Below are 16102 nucleotides of genomic sequence, written 5' to 3' on the forward strand. Positions count from 1 at the left end.
CGTCTGCATCCCGCCTATTGGTTAGGACCTCTCTTGATTATGATCTTACTCTCTCATCAACAGAGCCTGCATCACCTGCGACTATTCTGCCGACGCCAATGCCAGATAGTGAACTGATGCATTCTCCACCTTCATCGTCATGGAGATGGGCATCCAGTGAGAGTGTGGGTGCCACGCCCACTCCTTTACCACCCTCCGGCAGTTTCTTGGAGTCCACCCCATCAAGTAGCGTCACCCCAGTGCTTTCATCATCTGTGCAATATCTCACAAGCAGCATTATTTATTTTGAAAATGCCACCTCACCTCTCCCTACGCTTACCACGAGCGTCGCCGATGAGACAAACTCATCCGGTGTGCCATCCTATGCAATGACCTTGACACCTTTTGTCGTTCCGCCAGTCAATAGCTTGAAAAACTCAGATGTCGTTGGGACAATTTTGCCCACATCAGTGAGTGTGAACTCATTGCTCTCGTCACCCGTCATACTATTGCAGACAAACTCAGAAACTTTGTTTTCAACTGTCGCCCCCATGTCGGCGACCGATCTTGCTCCAAAATCACCCATTGCAAGTCGCAGTGTAGAAATTGTTCCACTCTCATCATCTGGCTTTGAGGAAGCAGTCCAAACATCGACAATCATGTCGTCATCGACTTTGCCGACTCCATCATCATCATCTGCTGGTCAGATGACTCCCCACTCCTCATCAATTGGAGGAGGAAGTCCCTCTCCATCCATCTTGCCACCGCTTGCCCCGACACCTTCATCAATGGCATCATATGCCAGTGGAGTAGCGGATGGTGCCACAGCCACGCCCAGTCTTCCAGCACCAAACAGCATCCTACTGCAGTCAGTTTCCCCAGTGTTTTCAATGTCAGGCGTTGGCATGACAACCCCATCAGTGCAACCGGAGTTTTCATCCACTTACCCTTCGGTTGTGAGTTTACCCATACTACACTCACTTTCATTTACGCTCGCATTGACATCTAGTGCAAATGCTCCAATGAGTAATGGAATTATTGTTTCAGAGTCTACGGTCGCAACACCTTCGGCAGCCATGATGGCCTCAGAGTCTCAAACTTTTCCACCATCATCAACGATGGCTGGTATCACAACCGAGTCCAATGTTGCAGAGGAATCCTCAGCTCCTCCAACAACAACTGGCCCGCAGTCTGCGACATCCATTTCATCGACCACCGGACTACGGACAACCGACTCACCAGAATCTCCTTCCACAACGGAGAACCTGCAGCAGTCATCGTCTGTTTCCTTGGCAACTAGCTCAAATCCATCGACAACTGCTTCACAGGAAACTCCTACTGTGACGACCAGTGGGCCAGCGCAGGCAACACCTCCTTCTGTCCACGCAGAAACCAGTGCGACCACCATCCCAACAACCGTCCGGACGACCAGCTTTGTTACCACCAGGAAGATGTCCACCACACTGGATACGTCATTTGCAACGAGCCCTTACTGGTTAAAGATGGGTGAGTACAATCAAAAGTTATAGTATCAGTTGAAAGTGGGTGCTCTATAGAGAGACAGAGTGAAGCTGAATTTCATTTCATCCATTAAATGCACAAAAAAAGAGTAAAAGTGCAATGCCACAATGAGTTCAAGTTGGCTTCATTCCATAGTTTACAAATTTACAAAGTTTTTATTGACCTGCATAAAATCTCTACTCAATTTCCTTGTTTTTGACATTAAATATTGAAAGTGAAAAAGAGTTTGTATCTTTTTCATCAATCATTGCAATCTTGTAATAGCCTTGCAACTATGATGTTTGAGGGAATGGGGTTTTAATTGCAAAATTATTCACCAAAAATTTTAGGTTTAATGATATTTTGCGCAAACCAATTTGCTTAATGTGGTTGTTCCTGGCACCATTGTTTTGATGAAAACATGTGAAGTATTGAAATCCTCTAACTTTGTCATTTGTCTTCAGTCGTTGATGAAACTTCTTGCATTTTGTTTTAAAAATAATCCGATCAGACTCTTTTCAGTAGAGTCAAGTCAAGCATGGCATAGCATTTGTGCTGTAATGGCCTCACCAGTACATGCATGGACATCCATCCCTTGAGGCTTTGTGAATATTTTGCAGACTTTAAAGGGGAAGGCTAGTAACTGATCAGTGGGAATCAGTGGAAATGCTGGGAGATGATTGTTCCAATCCTTATGGGATTCATTCAAGAGTTCATTGTATATCTATTGTTGTGTGAAAATGATTTGATTCAGAACGGTCTCATATTCAAGTAATGTGCAGATTAATGCTCCGTCACTGACCAGGGACGCTAACCTGGAAGCATTAAACTGCACATTACTTGAATATGAGACCATTCTGAATCAAATCATTTTTACACAACAATAGATATACAATGAACTCTTGAATGAATCCCATAAGGATTGGAACAATCATCTCCCAGCATTTCCACTGATTCCCACTGATCAGTTACTAGCCTTCCCCTTTAAAGGGATGGTGCAGTTTCGGTCGAGATGGGGCTCCATGTTTCCAGCATTTGTTGATGATGATTTTGAAGATAATCAGAAACCTCCTATGAAATAAAAAAGAGCATATAATGATTTTCATCAGATAAATTTTGAATTCTTCTTAGAATTGTATATTCTTTAACATTTTATAAAGTGGTTTCCAAGTATCTCACAAATGGTTCAAAGCTGAATCCTCACTTCAATTTATTCTATACCATCCCTTTAAAGGGATTGTATAGTTTTGGTTGAGACCTAATTTCAGGTTTCTAACATTTTTTTGGTGAGACAATGAGAGACCTCTTATGAAATATGAAAGAGCATGCAATTCTATGAGGAATTCAAAGTTTATTTGATGCAAATTGGTTTTGAAATGGCTGGTATATCAAAAGAAGAGCGATTCTAATAAAGTGTGGGACCCACACTTCATTACGATAACTTTTTCTTTAAACTTCGTTTTTGGATGTTTCAGTCATTCCAAACCCGATTTTTCATCAAATAAACTTTGAATTCCTCTTAAAATGGTATGCTCTGTACTATTTCACAAGTGTTTTCTTGGTACCTCGCAAAAAGTTAAAAGCCCAATTCTCATCTCCACCAATACTGTATCATCCCTTTAATGTCCGATAATAGCACAACCCCATACCCTATGGAGACGGACAGTGATTGTCCGTCACCTGAGAGCTTGTGGCTGCAGATGTTGTGGTTCTTCCTTCAGAAGCAACCAAATTTTGCTATTCACCTGCCTTGCTTGCGGTCAAGCCAGGAGAAGATATTGATGGGGGCGACATTTTTTTGTGTGTTTGTCCTGACTATGCACCATTTGCTGCTTTTTGTATTTCTCTTTTTGTTTTTTGATTTTTGCATTTTGAGACTAGTCTTCTGTCAAGGATAAAGATTTTTTTTTCATGTTTTGAAGCACATGAAATGCGTCAATGCTCTCTGTATGTATTGTAAGATGCTTTTCTGCAGAAAAAACTGTACTTTTTTGTGTTTGTGTTTTTTTTTTTTTTATTCAGATACATTTATTCCAATCAGGTCTATCACAAAATACAGGGGTACATTTATATCTATAACATGATAACCAACAGTAATTTGATGAGGAGGCTGTGGCTTGAGAATTTACACATAACATAGTTGTATTGTACCCTTATGTAAAATAATAGTGTAAATAGAATTTATACAAAAATGACGCACACACACACACACACACACACACACAATTAGAATAGAAAAGAAGAACAAGAAGAGAAAGGGCAAGATACATGTTCACAGATTTCCATAGAATTAATGTACATGTATGTGTGTGTGTGTGTGTGTGTTGCCTACCTTGAATCAACAATTCTGGCAAATCTCACCTTTTCAAACGATGTAAACATGTCTTAGTCTCATTTCAATCTATTCCAGTGGAGATATTGTTTATCACTTGGACACACACCTCCCAACAATATATTATTAATCTTTTTTTTTTTTTTTACTGATCTTTCTTATAATGTCCCTTCTCTCCTCCCCCTCTCTCTCTCTTTCTGACTTCATTAGATTTATCATGTGTCAGTAAAAATATTGCCACTTCACACGCACACCCCCGGAGTGGCCAAGTCTCATTTTGAGCACGCAAGGCCATACATTGATACGTTGTAATTGAATCTTGGGAGTGAGCTAGGGCAGATTGATACTGTTTGAGACTGTGACAAAACATGCCGTGTAAAATCACGCCGAGCACGTCACCGTGGATTTAGCCGAATCCCTACCGTGGGCAGGCATTGCAAACGAGCAGGATTGCTAGTTATGTAATTGGCCATGAGATTCATTAAATATGCAATTGTTTTGTTCTTGCTTTTTTTGTTGTGGATTTTTTATTTCTTTTTACCATCAGACAAATAATCAGTGCTTGGTCAACAACACTGCTCTTGTATTTAATACATTCGCAAAAGTCATCCACGTATGTCCTCATGGTATTGATCTCATACTTCAGGCATGATTTCTCCAATATCTGACTTGATTGATTTTTGAGAATTTATGTAACCCAACCGGAGGCCACATTTGGGCAATGTATCATGAAGATATGATACTCATATGGATGTACTATATTTGCAGTGAGGCTGATTATTCATATGATCTTTTCCATTTATCATGCTCCCGCTGGGAAAGACAGGATAATTGAGTAGGTATAACTCTGTGTGGCTTTTATTGCGTGAATACAAAACAAAACTTAGTGAGGATCAGAGACCATAGTGTGATGTTTTGTGTATTAAAAGAGAGTTAGAAGAAGTTGGCATCCAACAGTAATAAAATGACAGCTAGAGATATGAATCATGGGCATTACATTCTTGCTCCCTCTTTGATTTGATTTGATTTGATTTGATTCAGAGGATGCATTAATTGAAGAAATGTTAGGACCATTTTCAAAATGTGCCCGTTTTTCCCACTCGTTGGAAAAGAAAAATCAGATAAATTTAATGAACAAATCTCAAGTTCCTCTGTACTTAATTGTTTTTTTAGTATTATTATGTGAGTACCAAATTGTGTGCAGTCTTTCGTGGAGAAGTTGTCCGAATGATTTTAGAGATTCTGCTGTTTTTAAAGTCTTGTTCATTTACATACTCCTTTTCATTTTACATCAAATTCACATGCAATAGGGTGACATTCTCATGAATAGCTGCCATTATTACCAAACTGCTAATATAGGTGGTCATTAATCAGAAGAAGTAATTGGAATAATTGGATGTGAAATGTGGTTACCTAGTGGCAAAATCAACAAATATTCATTTTAGTAGAAGTATGTTTGTATTATATTTGAATACATAAATGCTGATGCATGTAAGATATGTCCACAATTCAGCCTGCGGGCTGCAAGGGATGTTATTCAATAAAATACCTTTCAAATCAAATCAAATCAAGTCAAATCAAAAGCATGTTATTTATGAATAATATTTTGTAGATGGTAACATAATGGCAAAATCAATAGTTATATACATTACCCAAAATCAAAGCATTTTATTTAACCTTACAAATGATATTTCTAGATCAATCTTTTCAATCCCGGGAATTGAATGGTGCTGTGTGTCAATGGAGCAGGTCTGTTTGACAGGCACTCTTGTATGAAATGTCTCACAGCTACCGGGAAGTTATGTAGACAGTGTCTGGTATTAATGTGTATCAAAATGTCAGATTTGCAAACAAGGTTCTGGTAACTGTCAAACCAGCGCTGAAAAATACAGAGAAAAACAAAATCAAAATGCCCCATGCCTTCAGGTCTGATTGGTAAACCATTCGAGTCCATATCTATGTCCTACTTTACCCCCAACTTGCTGCCTTCCTAGACCTACATATGGCACATTATGATGATGTTATGAACATTTATTTTTAGATACCATACTGTGGAAGCATCGGTGATACAGATTAAGAGAGGGAAGGGGTATGGAGGGTGGGGGAGGGGGAGTGGGTGAAGATGAAGAGGGATAGATTGTTGGAGTGAAATATGAAGGGAGAGAAAGAGATATGAAGATGGGAATGAGAGAATATAAGAATAGTAGTGGAGAGACATATAATGGGGTGAAGAATGCATAAATATATAATGAGAGAAAGAGATAGAGACTGAGTGTAGATGAAAAGAGTAATAAAGATAGAGTGATAGAAAGAGACAGTAGAGTGAGGACACTGCAGAGATGACTGAGAAAGAGATGGAGTGATAGAATAAAAGAGTGATGAGTATAGAGTGATTAGAGAGAGAGAGATAGGTCGGTATGGAAGAAAAAGAGTAATGAAGAATGGGCAATCAATGGATATAGATATAGATACAGACTGTTTGGATGAAGATATTGAAGAAAAACAATAAGGTATAGAGCAGAGCATTGGAGGAAAAATGATCAAGGGAGATTGATGGAAACATATATGGTAGGAAGGAGAGATATAGAGAAAAGATGAGAGAGAGATATAAAGCTCAAGTAGTACTATAAAACTCATGAAGTCATCATCGCATTACTCAACAATCACGTAAGATGGTGATATGTCAAAGGTCCTAATGTTTTCTCAGCAGTCTCTTTTTTTAGATATTTTGTTGACTTTCAGTGTAAGTTGACATTCACATATCAAAGTCATCAGATTTTCTCTGGACTGGTGCGTGTCGACGTCACTTATGTGAGGTTTACTGTATATGCAAAGAGTGATGGAAATAGCTAGAGAGTGATGTTGAACTGAAAATAGAATGTTAAACAGTCAGAGGTGAAGATTGGGGGGGGGGGGTGATGAAGAACGGGGGTAGATGTGATACCGGTATATGGTTGATAGAAACAGGGAAAGCAAGATGATGATGAGAACGAAAAAGAATTTGAGTGATAGATAATAAGGAAGAAAAGATGTGATATGTAGTCAGGAATAAGAGAAAGAGGAATAAATAGAGAGGGGGGGGGGGAGAGGGCGGAGATCAATTATGAAAAGGATGCTGAGAGAAGAAGGGGGCACAGGTGTTGGAGAAGAGAAGAGATATTGGGTGCTCCATTAACCCCATTGTAGCCAGAGGCACTTAGCATCTTCAAATGACTCTCGAGAGCAGTTGGCATTGAATCTTAAACAGATCAGGGACTGCCTTCTCAAAATACTACTGACATTGTGCATAGATGAGCTGCAGATGGAGAATATCAAACTGTTTATAGTTAACCCATTATTTACTGAAGCAGGGTGTGCCATGTGTCATTCCCTGTGGCAATTACAACATCTATTAAAGAAGTAACTGGTTTAATATGTTGAATCTGAAATACTTGGGACGTGTTGATTCCCAAAAGATTTGATATGTATACATGGCAGACATGATTTCCACATGCAATGGGGGGAAGTCAACATTATGATAGTGCAAAATCTTTACAAAACACAAGATCCTGCAATGGAACTTAAATCTGAACAGTTATAGTCAAGGGTCCTATGATGTGAAATTACCAAAGAGAAAAAAATTCTGCTTACATTTGCTAACCATGATAAAACTAATTGCTGTTCAATCAAAAAGGACCATTACTCTGAAAAACCAATGACTTCTCATGAATGATGATTGCTAGTGATAATGTTGGTTGCATTTACCGCGTAATTCAGTGCTATGTTCAACTTGAAAGTTTGATAAGGGGAGAGTGAAACCCAGCAAAAAGTGTGTGAGCAATATTATGGAAGTATAGACATGAAAATAAAGTAATAGAAATTCAATGTTCTACAGTTTTTAATGGAGTCATACAAATGTTAATTTGGCATCACATATGCAAACTAGCTGGGGTGATGATGTCATCAATTCAAATCTCTCATTGGTTTATAGATTCACAGATATATTGAAGAAAATAAATCAAGTTTTTGGTGGATGATTTATCAACTACAACCCTTCGCCTCCTTGGGTATTGCAGCAAGACGTAAATTTAATGTAAGCAATATGGGTTTGTCTTTCTCATTTCATGTCTGAAAGGGAAATTTTCTGAGGATTTTTGTATAGGTTAAAAGTCATTGAGAGACTCCTGAAATTGTGACGTCACTACCACAAATCGAAGTCCCATGACCAGGATAGCTGTCAATTTAATTGTTTCATGGAAAAGTGTAAAACCCACAAACTCACAAATTCCTCCTACTTTTCAATTGTGGGTCCAATTCTGAAGAAATCTGTAGTGTTCTTGTTCCCTTTGTCTGTAGTTTACTCTATTTGCTGAAACCAACTTGAACCTGGCATAGAGTTGCACTTTAAAGGACAACATCACATGATCAGTGATGGGACTTGTGAGCTATGTGCATCCCCCTTTAAGTCGTCCCATCTCTCGGCGCATCATATCGGCTATTTCAGACATTGGAGTCCTTCCCTGATTCATCTCAAGGCCTTTTCTTTCTACCTGGTGTGCTGCTCATCGCTTATCGGATCCCTTGAAGTAGGGGGGAAAGCGTCGTACAAGGCCAGCGTGGCGGGGGCTTTGTCATACAGGAAATTGTTTCTGCATACAATCAGATTCCGAGCGAGTAACCGCCGTGGGGACGGAGGAACCCCCCAGATAGTTAGCTTGACCGACATTCAGGCAATGAGGATGGAAATAGAAACTCGGGTGCAATATTTATAGAGTCATCTACAATTGATTCCATTCTTATCATAGAAAGTTGACATGTCCTATATGTTACATGACTCTAATATCTGTTTTATGATGCCCATTGTCGATCCCAATCATCACATCACTTTTTTTGACAAAGAGAAAGATATCTCACTTTAAAGATAAAAGAGTTACTGTTATATGATCTTCATCAGTTGATTTCCCAGTTACCATCAGCTAGTAAGTTTGATATCCTATCTTCACAGTTACATGTGTTTTTGTTGTTAGTCAGCCTTTATCTTTTAGATATTAATCATAAAGATACAAAGATCTTTGTTTACCATATTGCTTTCCTAAAATATGATCTGTCTCATAATTCATTTCATTGTGATGACTGGTATTGTCATTGGAAATAAAATGTATTTATGGTATCCAATTCTATTATTGGGCTTTGTGGAAAAGTCGTGGATAGTGACAATAAGTTTAGATACGGGTCTCTCAGATGTATGCTCCATACTAGCAATGCTGGGCATCTTGTGTAGGTCTAAACATGTGTGTAATATTCTGGTGTCTTAATGATTAGACAAATGGTAAGGATGATTGTGGTTTATATTAAGTCACTTTCCATACCACTCAGCCTGAGAAAATTTTAGGCTCCACTGTCTTAAGGGAACATTATATCTGGAGCCCAAGAGGACAGGGGGACAGCCCCTCATGCCAATCACACCGTTGTGTTCTCCTGCAGGGGAGCATTTCATGAAGGAACTTGTCGGATAAAATATCCGACAAGTCTCTTTTATCCGACAAGTTTTGAGAAATTCTTTAGTCTGATTGGCTGATTCCTCTGAACTTGTCGGATATAATTGATTTGTCGGACATTTTATCCGACAAGTTCCTTCATGAAATGCCCCCCTGGTCTTCACACGGATACCTCGACCCCTGACTTAAGTTCTTCTTCGTGCGAATATTGAAGTATGGCATGTTTACATATATAGATGGTGTCTACTAAACACTGCTTTCTTCAATGCAAGGAAAAAAACTTTTTAAAAAAGTACATTTTCAATAGTATCGTTCTCATACCTTATGAGGCAAGATGAGCCAAATCCACCTGTTAACCCGTTGAGGACGGACTGATTTTGCTACAACATGCATTTCCCATTCTTGATATTTTCCTTACATCATTCTACACATGTGACATCACAAGCTGTAGTAGTCTTCTCATACAGCAGTGACTGAGCAGAAACTTCAAAAATTCATAACTTTTGAATGGATTGTCCTATTTTCATCAGACTTTCATGATGTGGTCTAGTGATACTGCTGCGTTCACTCAATCCACATGTCTATGAAGGTGGACTTGTCCTTTAAAGTATTAAACTCTGAAATTTACTTGGCCCCCTTTCCTACCATGTACCTGGTATCGTACGTGCCTTGCTTCTCACTCAAACAGACATCGGCATCCCGACTGACACCAACGACAAGGATCCGACGTTCCGTCTGGAGCTGGAGACGAACCTGGCCAGGATGTACGCCGAGGCGGAGCGGAGGAACACCCAGCGCGAGGCGGAGGTGGAGCAGCTTCTCCAGGATCTCAACCCGGAGAACAACCCCGCCCTGGGCCCCGCCCTCCGCAGGAGGAGGAGGGCTGCCACCGTAGACTCCAGCACGGCACAGGTGTGTTCCTTCGTCTACAATGAGCTATCGTGTTGTAAAATATACCCATCAAGTCCTGGGGTGATTTTTACTGTGTCACAGTAATAAGATCACATTTTCTTCACAATATTATTTTTTTTTTTCATTTTTCCATCTGGCAAGTTGGCTTGATAACTGTTCTTCCATGGAGTCTACTTATATGTACAGGACTTGGGGCAGACCACATTACTGAGTTATGCACCCTGCTCTTTGCGGTGAATGAATGAAGTGGGACCTTTTTACTTGCACGAGTTGTAACTCTGTGACACACAGGATCCCCATTTTATGTCCTATCTGAGGGATAGTTGGCAACTTGAAATTTTATTGTGAATCCTGTACTGAAGATATGTGGAACTGATTAGATTAATGGAACCTGCACAAAATCACTCCAAAATAATAAAGAAATTTTAGAAGGAAACATAGTTATTTTAATTCAATTTTGAAAAGAAAAGAAGATGTAATTTCTGAATTGAATAGTGAGATCATTTATTGGGCGAGGTGACTTTATTATTGATTTAGTTATTTAGTGTATATCATTAACCTGTGAGGCAAAGTCCAGTCTACATGTGGCACTCCATAGATATATCAAATTAAGATTAACCATTGGCTTCAGTTTGACTATCTCTCTTTTTTTTTTCTTTTTTTTTTTTGGGGGGGGGGTGTGTTGTTTTGCAATGGAGGCATTATGATTCTTCTGCAAACTGCATCTCTCCTGAATTTTTCTCTCGCAGCTAATGTAGATAACATTTCATTTGAGATGGGATAAAAGGGGGGTGGGGGGTAGCAGGTATTAAAAGGAAAGAAGACACCCATGCAACTGCAGTGAGTTACATATCCGATGTGTAAAGGGGAGTCTCTGATTACATCTTAATGGAGAGATGTGTCATCGGCAATGATGATGCACTCAGCAGGCGGTGATGGTTTTTTTTCTTGTCCCATAAATATATACCTCGTGTGCTTAATATTTCTTGGTGTAGTGTACTCTAGCGGCATGTTGTTTTTTTCTTCGCTCTCCTTTTTTTCCCCTTCTGAGTGCCGACAAACTTTTCAGTCACTCATCGATGATTCGTCACCTTGTGATTAATCCGGTGGGGCTAATTGCACCATATTATGGTGACAAAGGATAGGTTGATGTTTTCTTAGCAGGTGAGAGAGCTGTGGTTCTAAAGAGAGAAAGAGATGGGGGGGGGGGGGTGGTTGGGGAGATAAAGTTTATTCATAGTTTTTAGAGAAACCACGCAGTGGGACAATTCTTCTTTAAAGGTAGTGTTTACCATTGGGAGCAGTGATTAAAAAAATGTTATCACATTTGATGTATATATTATGTGTTGGTCAGTTGTATCACAAAACATCCTGCCATATAGATTTTGTGCAATAAAGCCTAAAATATAAGGAGATATCACTCTTTCTCATTAAACCATAAACTGTAAATGGTTTTCGTAAAACTATTGTTCACATTTTGTATATTCAACGATACTTAACATTGATCATACCGATTGACATTTTTACATTGGTTGCTTCTATACCTAGCTCACATTTTAGAACTATTTTGAGCCACTAAAGTTTTCTTTTTCATCTGCCAATAGTAAATTTTGGGGAACATATGGCATATGTCTATATTTTCTCAGCTTCTTAACCAGATTTTCACCAGCATTATTTTTAACAAATCTTTTGTGGATGTATGGAGGGTTATTGTTCATTTACCAGTTGTGAAAATGATGAAACATTAAACTCACGCAACTGTCTTAGCCAAGTACAAATCATCTTACATTATCCTCGGGAACTATAGGCCTATGGCTTGCACAGTATGCAAGTAACTACATGTAACGTTATTGTAGTGTTATTTTCAAGTAATTTTTTGTGGATGAGTGGAGGGTTATTATTCATTCACCAGTTGTGAAAATGATGAAACATGAAACTCACGCAACTGTCTTAGCCAAGTACGAATCATCTTACATTATCCTCGTGAACTATAGGCCGATGGCTTGCACAGTATGCAAGTAACTACATGTAACCATTCAACGACCCTGGATGGCTATCAATAAACAAAGCTGACGTGGAACTATCAAAGTAACACATGATATGTCAGCGATGACACGCAAATGAAGTGGGCATGATGAGAGGCCATATTGTGAGCGAGTGGTTCTCTAGTTTCACCTACGACTGGGGCATCAATCAGGAAGATTGTGTATAACTCATCCTCTATTCAAACCTGTAGCATTTCCTTGCATATATACACATTTTGTACACTTTGTACAAGCCTTCCTATACATGTCTTGATTAGTAGTATGGCATGCTCAAAAAGGGGACCTCTAGATGATTTTCAGACTTTTACATCTTTGTGAACAACTATGAATAAGTTATAAAGTCTCTTTTTTTTTGTGAATCGGGACTTCCCAACGATTTTTCAAGTGGTTAAATTTGCAATCGTGGAGTACAGTACTGACCAGGGAGAAATGTATCCATGTACTTCACATTCATGTTGGGATCAGAGTCAATATTTTTGCGTGTCTTCGAATTTGTGAATTACACCTGATTTACTTGCAAAATTTGTGAAAATAACAACTTTGCAAAATATTCAGCATTTACACTTATTTTTGTCCAGAAACTACTGTTGGACGATTTTGTTTCTGACTGTTACAAGTCACAAATAGATGAGGACAAATTGAACAAAAACATAGTATGCATGATATGCAGCTCTGTAGATGAATAAATTAAATAAAGATGTAAAAATATGAATACCAGTATATGTGAGTTTGCGTCTGCAGAAACTGGCAGGCCATTGCTGTATTCATTAAAGGCATAATTTACCATTTGCAGACGAAACAAAAACTCGGCTTTAGTGCTTCAAAATAGTTCTAAAATATGAGTTAGGGATAGAAAAAAACCGATGTTAAAATTTGAATCAGTATAAATAATGTTAAGTATTGTTAAATTATACAAAATCTGAACCATAGTTATAATAACAATGTTACCAAACTAAACCGTCAACAGTTATGGTTTATTTAGATAAGAGTGACATCTCCTTGTATATTAGGCTTTATTACAACATTTTTACATGGTAGAATGTTTTATGATACGTATAACTGACCTACACACATATGCATCAAATGTGATATCTCGAATTTTTTTTAAATTTTTACTGCTTCCATTGGTAAACAGTGCCTTTAATGAACTGCTCTTCTGACTAGGTAGAGTGTTAACATTACTACATTTTCATAAATGAAGACTTCCTCTAGAGGGTTTCATGTTACCGCACTGTGGTGAGCCCCACCTGATCTCACCACAGATGATGTTGCAGAAAGCAAATTTCCCCTAGGTTGAGAACCACAGATGAAAGAAGAAGAAGAGGCAATGAAGTAATTATTAAACGCAGGCATTGAGGCAAAAGCTTTCTGATATTTGGATACATCAGAAACTCTTTTCTTCTGTTTCTTTTTTAGTTTAAGGGGCTTAGATTGGAAACACCTGCTCTCGGTCAATTGTCTATTAATTTGTAAGATTACCAGGTGAAGGTATTAGTTACTTTGTATTAAGATTTTTAAAGTTTATTTGTGCATTTCTTTAATTTAAGATGTGTTTTTGTTGGTTGTGCAGTTAGCATTTTGACTTTTCTGTTTTTTTTTGGTTTTTTGTTTTGTTTTGTTTTGTTTTGTTTTGTTTTTTTTTTTTTGGGGGGGGGGGAAGTATAAGAATAATTTTACATGATTAAGTTCCACTGTTTCCATGTCTGTGACCCACCCCCTTGTAGATAATAGACGTGACCAGGAACACACAGGATCCAGGGATGGCCACACTGATCTTCTACATGGTGCAGGACGGAACCAAAGTTCCCGCGGGGGAGTCCAGCGTGGTTCTCCAGGAGTTGAACATGCAAGAGATGACACTGTACCTAGGAGTTGCTGTATACACTCTGCCAGCAGGTGACTCAACTTTTCTTTAAACTTTTGAAGTTCTTGTTAACCCATCTAGTCCTGGCAAGGGGAAAGTTAATGCAAAGTTACTATCTTGGCATCATTACTAAAAGTTGGCACCTCTTAATTTTCCGCTTATCTCTTATTGGAAAAATAGTTGATGGAACTGGTTGCGTTGATTAAAAAATCAGGTAGAAAAAAAAAACACAACAACAACAAACAAATAACAAAAAAGAAAAAAAAAAACAGAGAGAAGCAGTAACTGTAATCTTCTTTAATGTGTTGCCAATTTGAAATTCAATCGTGTAGTGATCACAGGCTTTTCAGAATTCTGCATCAATTAGAAAAGAATATATAATTGTGACGTGTGTGAAAAACAGAAGGGCTGGAATGGAAAACTTTTGTTTCTGTACCTTCTGAAATACTAACAATAGATATAACAAAAGAATAGAGAATATGTATGAAAGATACAGCAACAAATCACAAAAATTTGTTTTTAAAGACTTGATGTGGTCATTTCATATCATAGCTGGAATGAAAGAAATGTTTGTCTGTACCCTAACAATAGATTTTTTTTTTTTTTTTTTTAAAGGAAGAAGAAAATATGTATGAAAGATACAGTTGTAACAAGTCACAAAATTTTTTTTTTTTCAGATTCGATGTGTTCATTTCACATCATAGCAGCAGCTGTTTATACTGAGAGTATCTTCTCTTGGTCTTTCAGTTTCAGTATTTTGTTTAGTTTACATCTACATTTGTTAAAAACACCACAAAGAGAGCATACATGATGCAGAGAAAAGAATAGAAAAGAAAAGGAAACTCCCAAATGAATACAGACAATTATTCAATGAATATTGTGGACCTTGGGGAGATATTCAGAAGTGTGTAAATAGAGAGAACTATGGCATAGGTGTTCACAACTAATTGCAAATACTTGTTAGGACAGAAATTTAATCATCTTGCAATAATGCAAAGAAAAAAATAATTAGAGGAAGTAAATCAGTAAGAATTTTTTTTTGGGGAAAAATCAGACACATGAAAACAAGTTACGCATTGTAAAACTTTGCAGTAAGACAAATTGGCAACTCCATGTGATGTATTGTAGGTGTTGAGAAACTCTCCATTTGTGTTGTGCACAAAATTTCACTGAATTTCATTATTCTCAAATATTTGGACATGGACAGAACTAATCTGCTGAGGGGGACACAAAAAAGACCAAAACACACACACACACACACACAAAACAAACAAACAAAGATAATGTATTGCTCTTATCATATACCAAAACAGGATGGAAGAGATTTTTTTTTTCCCCACAAGAAAAATAACCCTTTGGCACTCATTTTTTTTTTTTTTGGACAGAATATGAGCCGCAGACCACCGAGATGCCAACGGCTCCTCCAGACAGGCGGCTGTGGATCATTGGGGCCGTCCTGGGCCCCCTGGCTTTCCTCATGCTGCTCTGCCTCTGCTGCTGCTGCTGCTGCTGCAACAGACGCCCCACGAAGGAAGAAGGACCCATGGACCCAGACACTTTCAAGATGCTCCAGTTCAAGGCAAAAGTAAAGAAACAAAAGAAGGGCAGGGGAACATTAAAGGGATAGTATAGTATTGGTGAAGATGAGAATTGGGTATTTAACTTTTTTGCGAGATACCAAGAAACCACTTATGAGATAGTACAGAGCATATCATTCTAAGAGGAATTCGAACTTTAGTCAGTGAAAATCGGTTTTGAAATGGCTAAGACATTCAAAAACAAAGTAAAACAAAGCGATCGTAATAAAAGGTGGGTCCCACCTTTCTTTAGGATCGCTCTGTTTTGGATATCTCAGCCATTAAATGTTGAATTCCTCTTGGAATTACATTTTCTTTCACATTTCATAAGAGCTTTCTCATTATCTCGCCGACAAATGTTAGAAACCTGAAGTTAGGTCTCAACCAAAACTATGCGATCCCTTTAACTGTTGAAG

General features: G+C 38.3%; 1 protein-coding gene across 1 annotated transcript in view; it reads left to right on the top strand.

Annotated features, from left to right (window-relative positions):
- Positions 1-530: 530 nt before the first annotated feature.
- Positions 531-16102, top strand: part of LOC139723963 (uncharacterized) — a 56722-nt gene continuing 41150 nt past the window's right edge. Inside the window, exons 1-4 of the mRNA XM_071635162.1 lie at positions 531-1485; positions 9977-10200; positions 13970-14141; positions 15495-15694. Of these exons, the coding sequence (XP_071491263.1) occupies positions 531-1485; positions 9977-10200; positions 13970-14141; positions 15495-15694 (1551 nt within the window). The remainder of the gene's footprint in view (positions 1486-9976; positions 10201-13969; positions 14142-15494; positions 15695-16102) is intronic.

The sequence above is a fragment of the Diadema antillarum genome, unplaced genomic scaffold (assembly GCF_040938485.1).
Source record: "Diadema antillarum isolate AM-2024a unplaced genomic scaffold, OU_Dant_1.0 scf00000204, whole genome shotgun sequence".
Lineage (NCBI taxonomy): Eukaryota > Metazoa > Echinodermata > Echinoidea > Diadematoida > Diadematidae > Diadema > Diadema antillarum.